Source organism: Vigna umbellata, chromosome 5 (assembly GCF_029865625.1).
Source record: "Vigna umbellata cultivar VRB3 chromosome 5, Vumbellata_1.0, whole genome shotgun sequence".
Taxonomy (NCBI): domain Eukaryota; kingdom Viridiplantae; phylum Streptophyta; class Magnoliopsida; order Fabales; family Fabaceae; genus Vigna; species Vigna umbellata.
The window spans coordinates 64,714,870-64,727,912 of NC_142169.1; the positions used below are offsets into that span (position 1 = coordinate 64,714,870).

At 29.5% G+C, this 13,043-nt stretch overlaps 1 protein-coding gene across 1 annotated transcript; it reads right to left on the bottom strand.

Moving 5' to 3' along the window:
* Window positions 1-5,161: 5,161 nt before the first annotated feature.
* LOC124832969 (uncharacterized) lies at window positions 5,162-6,277 on the bottom strand. Its single transcript, XM_047307322.2, has one exon. The coding sequence runs from the start codon at window positions 6,021-6,023 to the stop codon at window positions 5,388-5,390; it is 636 nt and encodes a 211-aa protein (XP_047163278.1). The 5' UTR covers window positions 6,024-6,277; the 3' UTR covers window positions 5,162-5,387.
* Between the last annotated feature and the right edge of the window lie 6,766 nt (window positions 6,278-13,043).

Sequence of the window (13,043 nt, forward strand, 5' to 3'; positions counted from 1 at the left end):
TTTCCAGGCCAATTACCAATTCCTTTGATGTCACTATGCTTATGAAAATTAGATAAGACAAAAATTATAAAATAAAAACTCATTATAAAATAATTTTTTGTAAGAAATTGTTTAACAACAAGTATTTCTGATTTTTTCCAGGTCAATTACCAATTCCTTTATGCTTGTGAAAATTGGATAAAATTAGATAAGACAAAAATTATAAGATCAAAACTCATTATAAAATCATTTTTTTGTAAGATTGTTTAACGACAAGTGTTTCTAAATTTTCAATTGGGGGTAGGGTGTTTCTGATTTTTTCAATTGGGGCTACAGGAGGATGACAGAGAAAAGATTGGAGTGAGAAAGATGAAAGAGAAAGGGTTGAGAGGAATGAGAGATATTTAAAATTTTACATCTAATTTCAATGGGAATGTGTAATTGCTCGTGATACTCATCACAAGCATAAAAATATCAAGAAAATCTTAGCAAAGGGAAACTTAGATCCAAGATTCTTTTTATCTGATTTTTAGTTTCTTACCTTCCGTCCCTTTTGTTTTCAATATCTTCCAACAATTTTTAGAGTGATTTTCCTTCCACCTCACCCGTCTCATCATGCATTTTCTTATTTTTTTATATTTTCAACTGTGCCCTTTAATCTTTTCACTATTTTTTTATTTGACTCATTCAACAATTAAAAAAAAAACACCAAACTCTTCCTTCTTTGCCTCTCTTTTCCAAATCCTACACCCCCTTCTCCTTCCTTCTCTGTCAATCTTCCTGTTAATCTTTTTCGCATTTCATGCTCTCAAATCCTACACCCCTTTCTTTTTCCTCTCTTCTCGCGGAGTACTTCCTCTCCCTTGCTCCCCTCCTTCCCAGTTTTACTTGTCGCACTTCATTCTCACATACTGTTTTTGTTGGTGGCGAAGACCTTGGAAGTGTGGTTGACAGGCTGCCGGAGTTGGAGATGCGGTTCATGGTAGCCGCTTGGAAGTGTGATTGATGCTTGCCGCACATGGAATTACAGTTGATGCTCGCCACACATGGAACTGCGATTGACGCTCACCGCACATGGAACTGCGTTGACGTTCATCACAATTGGAATAGCGGTTTAGGGTTTATTTTTCTTTCTCGACGTGGCTGTCGTGGCCTACTCCGCTTACATTGACATCCGCGGTGGCTCCGACTGCCAGAAGGTCTTGCAAGTGCCGCTTCTAGTTGACGGCATCTTCGTGGTGCTGGTCTCCGCCTTGGGGTCATTTTACCTCGTCAACAGGTGCTCTACGCTTACCTCTTCGTCACGTTCACGCTCATCGTGGGCCTCGCCATCAATAGTGGCCACAAGAACAACTTGCTCGTTTTGTTTTTTCAGTTTGGTTGTTGTGAGCCACCAGCATATTGTGGGTATGGTTATGGAAAGTGCCAAAAAAGGTCGAGCAATGAATAATAGATAAGAAGGGTTGAATCATCATTAAACTTTTTCAAAATTTAATAAATAAACAACAAAAACGTCTTTTGGGAGGTGTAGGCTGAGATGGTGAGGTGCAGGAGGAACTCTCCCATTTGTATGTTTGAAATTAATGAATTTTGGTTCAAGCCAAACAATATTACTTGAGGAAAAAAAATATTTCAGATTAAAGAAAGGTATTTTTGTGAGCAAAACTAACCAAATTCTTTTTTTAACCATTTTCCCTCGTTACGAAAGTCTAACTCAAGCAAAATTGTTGCACTATTTGTTTTGTTGTTTAGAGATACTTTTGGTTTTTATTTTACCTCTTTCCTCTCATCTGTTGAAATGTTGATAAAATTTGTAAAATTTTAATGATGTACTTTCTCTTATTTCTATAGATAAGCCCTGCAAAAAGATTTGCCGCCAATTATTGAAATAAGTTATACATAAAAATTAAAACAATTAATTACTAAGAACCCACATAATTTTGTTTTTACCCATTTTTAAGTGTATTTTTATCAATATTGTTCCGCCAGCATGGTGCATCAGGGAATTATGAAACCTAAATGGGCCTAATACACACAATTTCAAGGTTGTTACTTTTTCATCCAATTTTTAACTTAATACCGACTGAGTTATGATTATATATGTTGAATGGGAACAAAGAAACAAGCGGAAAATACAGTTTTTTTTTTAGATAAGTTTAGGAAATCCTAAATATATTATAATGAATAAATAAATCTAAATATACTCTAATTGAATAATGACTCCTATATTTTCATTGACGAAAGTAATTATAATTATGCACAAAGGATATGTATTTTGAATACCTCTATTTAGTAGTGGATAGCATAAAGATAAGTTAAGCTTAAAAATTTGTTAAATGTAATTAGCCACAGTTATCTTCCTCAGATTAGGAGATAATAAATTTAAATGAAAAACATTATAATATTTTAAGTTATTAAAGGACCTACAAGACTACCAAAATTTCTAGGACACGATTCGAACAACACCTATAACTTCAACAGGGTTTAATCAGCCACACAAAAGAAAAAACACATTGCAGGTTAATTATCCTTAAGTTAGCAATAAACTAGGTAGCTACGAAATCCTTGTATAGTTTCTTGGAATTATTAGGCATTGGGCCCTTCGGCCTTTTCTTTGAAAAATAACATTCCTTCCTGCACCCCTTGTTTTTGTCTGCATTCCTATAATTTTTGAAATACACGTTATACCCTTATTAAAAGGGGGTTGGCGCAGCGGCAGGAGACGATGAAAGATAGAGTCGGGTGGAGGAAATGAGGAAGAATAAATTTCAAAATACATTTATCTTTTTAGAATATATTTTAAAAAAATATTACATTCTAAATGTACTTCTACATCCAGAAATACATTACAATTTGCATAATCTCAACAGTACAGAAATAATTTAGGTTTTTATTAATTTTTTCTATAAAGGTAAAGTGGTCATTAAATCATGCCTTTAAGTGCATACAGAAAAATGGGGGCGTGCAGGAAACAATAGCCTCCTAGAAGGAATAGCATTGGGATAGTTAGGGATTTTTTTTTCCTGTTTTCTTTCTGTACCTCTAAGTTTCATTGTGAAGATAAATTTAACTTTCATAAATATATACAAAATAAATAATAAATTAAGTAATTATTGCTTATCAAATATATTTACTAGAACTTTTATATTTTATATTTACTGAAAATTTATTTTTGAACGCGTTTTCTCTCTTCAATTTCTTTTTTTTTTCAACAACAACGCTCTAGGTCTTTGATTTGTCTTCATTTCATCTCATTCATATTTTTGGATGCATGCATTTTTGTTGGTTAAGTTTGGTTTCGAATTTTATATTTATTTTTATTATATTTTATATATATTAAATTTCAAAATTTAATTTTAAAAATTTATTATATTTCAAAATCCGATTTAGGAAACTCACAATATTACGAAATTCAGTCTACAAATTCACTAAATTTTGAAATTCTCGTGAAAACTCTTTGGATTTTGAAATGGGGTAGAAGTTTTTTTTGGATTTTGAAAATATGATAAGCATTTCTCTCAGATGAAATTTATTTTTTTCAAATTTTGAAATTCAATATTCATTTTTTTCTGTTTTATATAATTTTAATTTTTTAAAATTTGTTTTACTTATTTTTGTTTTAATAATTTTTTGATCTCTAATTATAATTATTATTATTGAAGAATTGAGATATTGAATGATGATGTTACATTATAGGTGATTATAGTGGAAGATGAAAAATTATTCTTTAAATTTGATGGATTCACAAGAAAATTTCATATGCGCTTAAGATTTATGTTCTTTTATAAATAAAATGTGAAAAAGATTACAAAAATAATTTTACAACTGATTAAATTTTTCTCACACATTATAAATTGATTGAGTCGGTTTAAGATATTGCTATCATTGTTTGAAAAATTGTCATTACACGTATAATATAGTCTTGTAATGGCGATAAAAATAAATCAATTAACATTCTTTAATAGTGTAAATACCTTAACATTATTTGGTTACATACTAGACAATTAGATATCTCCAACAAATTGAAATATCGTTTGGAAGATGTCAATAAAGTTGAGGTATACATACTACTAAATTTCATATTAGTGAAAAAGCATTTAGTTCAATTAATTTGTTCTTTTTGCCAAATCAATAAGTAACAAACGTAGTTGAATCTTCTGATAAGATAAACAAGTTGACTTACCTAATTAAAATAAAATATCAAGTATAATATTATTTTATGACAACATATTAAAGTAATTAAACATTTATTACAATAGAAATAAAAACTAGCCACACACAGTCACAGAGATTCAAGAATATTTAAGGAAAATGATAGAAATCAATATCGTGAACTTCAAAACAAATCCCTTTTATGTTTATTTCTAAAAGGATTCCAATTTAAAAATTAAACGTGTAAAAATGAAACTTATACATATTTTAAGAATTTAGATTAAATTAACTAGTCTGTGTAATTATTTTTTTGATTTTTTTTTTCATGTAGATAAAAGAGAACAAGAAAACCAAGAAATGTTATAAGAATCTCAAGTTTATAACCTTTTTCAGTGATTGTCTGTTTTAGAGCTAAATCTACGTGTTTATATGTTCTATTTACTTATTTTGCTGGAGACCCTTTCACCAAGACAGCTTCTAATTTAATATTTTTAACAATAACTTATCACGTATCTACAACTTCATGGAACTTAAAATTCTATCTATTCTGCTCCATTTCTTGTTTTTTTTTAATTGCAAACTATATAATTACACTATTTTTGATGAATAAACTTTCAATGTCGATAAGATTTTTCTAACAACGTTTGCTAAAAATGAGCATATTTCATAAAACTATACTTTTCTAAAATCCAAAAAAATGGCGAGTGTTCTTCTTCAGCCTCCACATCATTTTTCGCACTCCTACTCTCAATATTTAAAATCCCAAAATACAACGACACCCTTAATTTCCAAAATAATACAAAACCAAACACCAAAAGATTTATATTAATATATAGATGTTGTGTTTTCTCAGATCAATATTTTTCTGAACAATGAAAGAGTGGCGAGTCAAAAGTGTCAGGCCATGACAATAATATCTGAGTATTGAATCTGGTAACAGTAGTTATAAATACATTTGATAACACCAAAAGTCAAGACTGAAGATGTGTTGAAAAATGTGTTATATAAAAATGAGATAAAAGGAAAAGAATTTGAACAATAACGCGGACTTTGGTGAATTTTGTCTATTGATATGGTAGAATTTACATGAACAGATAGAAATGGTAACAGAGAGAGAGAGAGGAGATGAAATTCATAGTATGGTATTACACGTGGCAAAGGATGAAGTTGTTTGGATGAAGAACTGAGAAGAGTGAAAAAGAAAAGGAAAAAGAAAAAGAAAAAGCGTGAAGTATTGAAGAATGAGCAGTGATGTGCTAGAAAATGTCGAGGATCTCGAGGATGGAGCGATTGCAGAGGGGACAGGACCCTCGATTCAGCCACAGTTCCCTGGAACACACTCTGCAAAAAGTGTGACCACATGGGATGAAGGCCGCGCCTTTCTTCCTTCCCATGCACACGCAGCACATCGAATCATTCCCCACAACATCACCCTTCTCCTCCTCCTTTTCCTTCTCCACCGCCGCGGACTCCCCTCCTTCGCTCTCCTCCAGCAGCCTCATCAGCGACACCCTCCACGGCGTCCCCGGAGCTCTCCCCGCCTCCTCCTGCGGCCCCCGGATTTGCCGCTCAGCCGCAAGCGCCGCCGCCAAGTTCATACCTGAACCCGCTGCACCCTGGTCCACACAGTCCAAACCCGACCCTTGTCCCGGATCCGTTTCCTGGTGGTTGGCTTGCTGCTGTTGTTCTCCTTGGGTGAAACTTAACGCGTCGGAACGGAACCCCCATGAGGCCCCACAGCAGCCGATGCCCATGAATCCGAAGCGTTCCTTGAAGCTCTTCCTCCTGCGAGCCCCACTCTCTACACCGTCCATCTGATCACTCAACAACCCCAGAATGGTTCTGGGCTCCCTCTGTAGCGATTCCTGCAACACCACGCCGAGTTGACTCATAGCTGTGGCGAGTGAGAACAGAGAAGTTAGAAAGAAGAGGAATTACGGTGACAATACATTGAAGAAGGAAGGTTAGGGCCACAGAGATCTCGTGAATTGGAGAGAGCAGAAGAAAGAGAGAAAAACTTGAATTGGGAAAATGGAATAGTTGGCAAATGCAATGGTGTTTAATAATAGTGTTGGTCTTTGAAACAAAACGAAGTAAGCAAGGACAAAATAGAAGCACCTAAGAAAAGGAAGCTTTCCTTTACAGAGTGTGACCCTTCTTTATATTCTTCTCATCCCATTTTCAGCAACACTGTCACGTAATACTTTTTTTTTTTTTTTGTATCGCAAGATTTCAGTTTCTTAGACTTTGTTGTCAGAGTTATATAGTTCGAAATCCTCTTCACAGTAAAAACTTTTTTTTCTTACATTGTTTATATAATAACATCGTATAATTTTGTATCACATGAATAATCTTATATACCTTTTATATTTCTTTAGCCCGTTTTTATATGAGAAATGGTAAAGAAATTATCTACATCTACTTCCTTAGTTCATTTTTCAACTTGCGACAGTGTGTATTCTACTTCTAATTTATTTGAACACGCGTCACTGTTCCGTTGGCCGAACTTGCTATTAAAGTCAAAAGCCAATGAAGCCGGCACTATTAGTTGAATATTACCCTTCTTTTTTGTGATAATAGTCCTTTAACTAAAATCAAAGTTTCATCTAAAAATCATGTGAGGAAAGTCGACCTTCAGAGTTACTATTAATTGTTGAAGCAAAACTTTAATACCAATTAAAACTAATACTTATTACGTAATTTTAGTCTTTTTGATATTTCTCTGGGAATTAAGTAATTTTGATCGAATCACTAAAGTAAAATAATTTTTCAATCTCTTAAGCTAATTACCCGTACCTAAAATTAATCATGAGCCCATGATAAATTTGGATGAAAAATAATAACTTAAAGAACAAGAAAATTGAAGAATTAAATTTGCTTAATTTAAAAACAGAATATTTGAATTGCTTCATAAAGTTTTGTTAAACTACCGTCGCACGCAATCAAATTAATGGACCCATAATAATTAAGCCTAGTTAATAAAAAAAAACATAGAGCTTTTTTAATAATCGATTCATGGAATGAATTTACAAGTTGGGACCTGGAGAGTGGAACATTGAAATACGGAAATGGGAAATTATTGCATTGACTGAAACTTTGTAATGTTGTTAACTATGAGGACAGGGTTTAGAGAAGCGAAATAGAACTGAAATAGTTTATTCCTATCCAATCTCGGGTGTCCTTAATTGCACCAAATGTCACCTAAACCAATATTAGGTTTGAAGATGCTGTAACGCCTGCTCAACCTCATTAATTAGTTGCACCAACGTTACTTCTTAAACCATAGAATATCTCCTACATGCATTTAAAACACAAAAATTCAACCATCTCTCTCAATTAAGTATGGTTTATCTCAATAAATTATAGGTTTAATTGTTTGCATTGTCCACAGTTTGGCTACAACGTGTCAAGTTAGTCCATCTTTTAAAAAAAGTTTCAATTACGTCCAAACTTGGTTTAAAAGTGTCAATTTTGTCCAAACTTATGTAAAATTTGCTTCAATCAAGTCCCTTCCCTTAAATCCCATAAACGGACGTTAATTTTTTTTTCTCTCCTCTGCTTCTCTGCTCTACTGCTCTGCTGCTCCTTTACTAAAATGTTTTTCACTTATATTTAATATTTACATAAATTAAATCATGATCATGATGTAACTAAATGATTTTATCTAAATTATTATTCCACTTTTTTTTTACCAATATGCTACATATGATTTATTAATAGAGAATTGTGCCCGTTAATTGAAAGAAAAAATTAAAGTTATACAGTATCTATTAATTAAAATATGTGTGTATTTTAAAGTAAAATAATTTTATTAATCTCAAATATAAATATCTATCTTATATTTTATTATCTTAAAACTATTTTAGTAAATAAATTAATTAATAAATTATTTTAAATATATATGATTTATCCTATTATCTTATATATATTTTTAATATACTTTTAATGACGATAAATTATATATATATAATTAACACAAAACGTATAATTCTTTTTTAAAGAAAATGAAAATATGTAGAAACAGTTCAACCAATATTATACCAAAATAAATAATTTTGTAAATACCTTTTTAGTTAAAGAACAGAAAAATGAATTATTTGATTTTTAGATAATATTTTACTACGAATTATAATATTTTAATTATATTTATTGTTATTATTTTAATATAATATTTTACTACGAAAAGCAATTATCGAATGAAGCAGAAAATGGGTGTGAAAAGAATACTTTTTGTTTAGATTTAGTTTTCATGTTTTTGTAAGATAAACTAAAACCAAGTATAAATATATGAGAAATGAGAGTTTCATCCACAATCATTACTCTGTGCAGAAGTTCTGTATAACTTAGTCCACGTATACTGTTTTTTTCATTTAATATATATGCATAATATTTTCAAATTTTCTAATAATTGCTTAATGTATTATTTTATATTTTATATTATCATTATATTATTTTATAATGTCCAGAGGAGCAGAGCAGAGGAGCAGAGGAGAGAGAACTAAAAAATTAACGTCCGTTTTGGTGAATTTAACGGAAGTGACTTGATTGAAGCAAATTTTACATACGTTTGGACGAAATTGACACTTTTAAACCAAGTTTGTACGTAATTGAAATTTTTTTAAAAAGATGTACTACTTTGACACGTTGCAGCCAAACTAGGGACAATGCAAGCAATTAAACCTAAATTATACACTCTACATGCGCTACACCATAATTAAATTACACACACACATATATATATATATATATACACATTATTTGTTTAAATATATTTATTCTCATTCCAACTGTTTCGAATAGGGTTGAGATCTCTTATTCAAAACATTTAAAGTTGTTTGTTCAATCATTGAGATTTCGTTATTTTTCTCTTTTTCCTATCTAAGTCGTGGGAACTAAAGACACTCTCACGCTCAAGTCACTAACTTTGCGTAATAATCTTATAATAAGAATTAGTAATTAGTGCATTTTCAGTCAAATATATATTTAAAAATATAATAATGAGTTTACCATTATTTATTAATCACCAATAAATAATTATTATTCTACTTAACAGTTAAATAATAATTATTATTATTCAAATTAATTATCAAATGACTGTTTTAAACCGATCTGTTATTTTCTTGTTGGATGATTAACCGCTCGATCTTAACTGGTTGGATGATCATACAGTAAAATCAACTTTGTTGATAAGTGAATAATTTGTAGGAGAATGTACATAAATTCATTCTCCCAGTAACGAGAAGTTAATCATACATATGGCTAGCTTGTTGGAGTATAAAGGTTTATGCATGAGCACGTTTGGAAGATAGGATGTATGAAGAAGAAAATAAGGTGAGTTGAAAAAAAGAAACATGAGAAATGAAGTGAAGAGAGAAGAAAGTAAGAAAGTGTGGTTTGGTGTGTGGGACTGGTACCTCCCGGTCACAGCAATTATTTTCTGGAGATTCTGCTCAGAATTCAGAGACCAAAATTAAAGTACCCATGTTATGGTCATCATCATCATAATCATCCTCCGTGATTAAAGCAATATTTAATTTCTTCAAATAAAATTTATTCGACAAAAATTAAGGATTTTGAAATTTGATTTAAAGAATACAATGATTGTTAATTTGAATGATGATAAGATTATTTAGTCCTCATGCAATTTTAATCAATCATTGGTGTTCGTTAGTTAATGGAGTCCAACCAATCAATATATACGTGGACGTCCTTTGACTCTCTCTGCCTCCAACCATCTAAGGACGGTAATAATAAATAATTATTTTTTCAGTATTTTAATATTAGTATACCATTGAGATTAAAATATACGTTTACCCTTTTTCAAAATAAATAAATAGATAATAGACGTACATAGGAAAGTAACTTTTGAACCATTTATTTCTTAAGAAACGGACGTTAATAATATGTTTTCCAATGAACAACTAAGATTTTTTTTTATCATAGTATTAAATATTTTCTCACATTTGTCATGTTATCAATTAAAAAATATATAGAAAAAACGAAACGCTATTATAGCTAAAATTTTGAATTGTGATGATTTTAAAAAATATTCATTGAAGTAGTTGTTACTAAATTTGAACATGAACAAAATCTGGAGATTGGGCCCAAAAGGAAGGAAATTCCATAATTTACAAACAATTAAGGCACCGAGCCCAAAAGTAAGGAAATTAGGAAAATGCCCAAAGCAAACCAAATTGGGCCCAAAATCTAGTCTGGGGGCAGCGTTGAGGGTTACTCCCTACACCACCCCACGCTGTTTCCTGTACTACCACATTTTTCTTTTAAATTCTAAAGTTATCTTTTATATTTTAAAATATCTTACATTTTTATTTTTTTTCTTCAACAGATCATCAACGGATGTGCCACATTCGTTAACGGATGTGATCACATCCGTTGAGAATTTTTTTTTAGTTTTTAATTTATTAATTTATTGTATTTTAAATTAATATAAATATGATTTAATTTTTTTAAAATTTATTACGTAGTTATATATTAATTAATTTTATTTTATTTAATAAAATAATTATTATTAATTTAGTTTATGTATTATTATTTAAATAATTATTTAAATATTTTTTATAAATCCACTTAAACGGACGACATCCGTTGAGTTTTTTTTTAGTTTTTAGTTTATTAATTTATTGTATTTTAAATTAATATATAAATATTATTTAACTTTTTAAAAAAATTTATTACGTAATTATATATAAATTAATTTATTTTATTTAATAAAATAATTATTATTAATTTAATTTATGTATTATTATTTAAATGACTATTTAAATATTTTTTATAAAATTACTTAAACTATGTGTCACATTTGTTAACGAATGTGGCCACATCCGTTAAGGTTTTCTTTTTTTTTAAAATAAAAATAATAAACTAAAATATAAAATATGTAAACGGATGTCAATATCCAGGTGAAACGGATGTTGAAATCCGTTTTATAGCAAGGATAAATTAGGTATGGGGTGGTGCAGGGAGCATTTGGTGGTAGTGAAGGGAGCAACACTCGACAAGGTTTCACTATTATCCACCTTAACTAAAAATCAAAGAAGGCAACACAGGTAAATCTCCAAAGGGTGTTTCACTAAAAGATTTTATCTTGTACCTTCAAATTTTATATTTATCCTTTAATTAATGAAATTTGATAAACATTATCATAATGATTGTATTATTGATTATCATTATTACTCATTTATATGTTAAATTTAACATTTGTATTATGTTTGATATTTTGATTTGTGCTATAAAATTAAAAGATTTAATGACAAATGAAACTAATAAAATGTGTTTAATGTTCATAAATGTTATTATTATAAAAAACACTATATGGCATATGGAAAGGAGAAACATCTCTAATTCCCTGATACAATATTTTTGATATTTTTTAATTATATTATTTATAAATGTTTATTAGATTATTTTAAAATGTTTTATTATATTATGTCTAGATGTTTAATTAGGTATTTATATGAATTAGTTTAATTAATAAAAAAATAAATTTATTTAAAATTGATAAATTTATTTAAAAATGATATGAAAATTTTAAAATATTTTTTAGATAATGTTAAGTATTATTAATTCATTAAAATAAATATTAAATATTTACAAAAAAAATATTTAATCCATAATTAATTCAAATATTTATATATTCATAAAATCCTAATATTTCATTAAAAAATAAATATATATCTTAAAATTATAAAAATAAGATATTTTAATGGAGATTAGGAATCTGTATCAAAGAATCTATCAAAAGATTATTCTGTTTTTATTAAAAATTAATCATGTTAATGGACAGCATTATAGGTATTTCAAAATGTTTTGGAGATGTAGAGTGAAATCCTTCAAGATGCATGGTGAAACGTCCATCCCCAAATGGAACTATGTTTCAAAGAAATTGATTAAGAAATATTTGAAGTTGGAAACATTTTGTTCAGAATATGTAAATTTCACTTTAAGTACCTTAACTCTAAACATGGACACGTGTTGTTAGAAATAGAATGGAATGGTGTATTTGGATTTAAAGTTGGATTCAGGAAAGTGAATTTTAGAGAAACAGAAGGTGAATGTGAAGTTTTGTTAGATTAATGAAAAGATTGTAAGATTTTAATATATTTGAGATGAAAATTTATGTAAAATATAATAGACATGATAGATTAAGAAATGTTTTAATGAATAAAATGAAATTATTATTTTTTACCGTTTAAGATAAGATAAAAATTAAAATATAAATAATAAAAATCATGTTAAAATAAAATTAAAGTTGTCAGGAGATATTTTATAAAAAAAGGTGAACAAAACTCTAAAAACAAAATGATGAATTGACTTTCTTTCCTCGTCTCTTCTTTCTTACACTCTCAAATCCGTCCACATATAAATCTATTCCAATCTCTTGAAAGAAACACTTGTTCCTCGCATATAATAAATCAACTTAAGCAAACACAAGTTTAAAAAATTTCCATGGTACAATTTTTTTAATATAAATATAGTAAATAATATAATACATGGATGACAGTGTGAAGTTTGGAAGAAATGCAATGAGAATGAAAACGGGGACGTGACAAATGTCGAAATTTAAGCTTCACCCAAGGAAATGGAAGATTCTAGAGTTGTCATAGCACCATCAGAGTATCTGTTTTCACATTCATTCACTTGTCAGAAAACGATAGGTGCTCAAACTTTCAATTTTCTCTTTCCAGATTGAAAGCCTAAATGCAAGTCCATAACAAAAATATCGGCCTGGCCCATTTGACATGCCTCGCTAAAACCGGATACAACTTCCTTAAAGATTCTACAGTATGACACGTCTCTTCTTCTATCTCGTTGTCTTTTTCCTTAAACTTACAACAAAACAAAATAAATCATATCATATACTTAATTAAGTTCTCTTTTTAATTGATTAGATT

What these genes read in the sequence shown, in the direction of transcription:
- LOC124832969 (XM_047307322.2), bottom strand. Translation starts at nt 6,023, where the DNA reads ATGAGTCAACTCGGCGTGGTGTTGCAGGAATCGCTACAGAGGGAGCCC.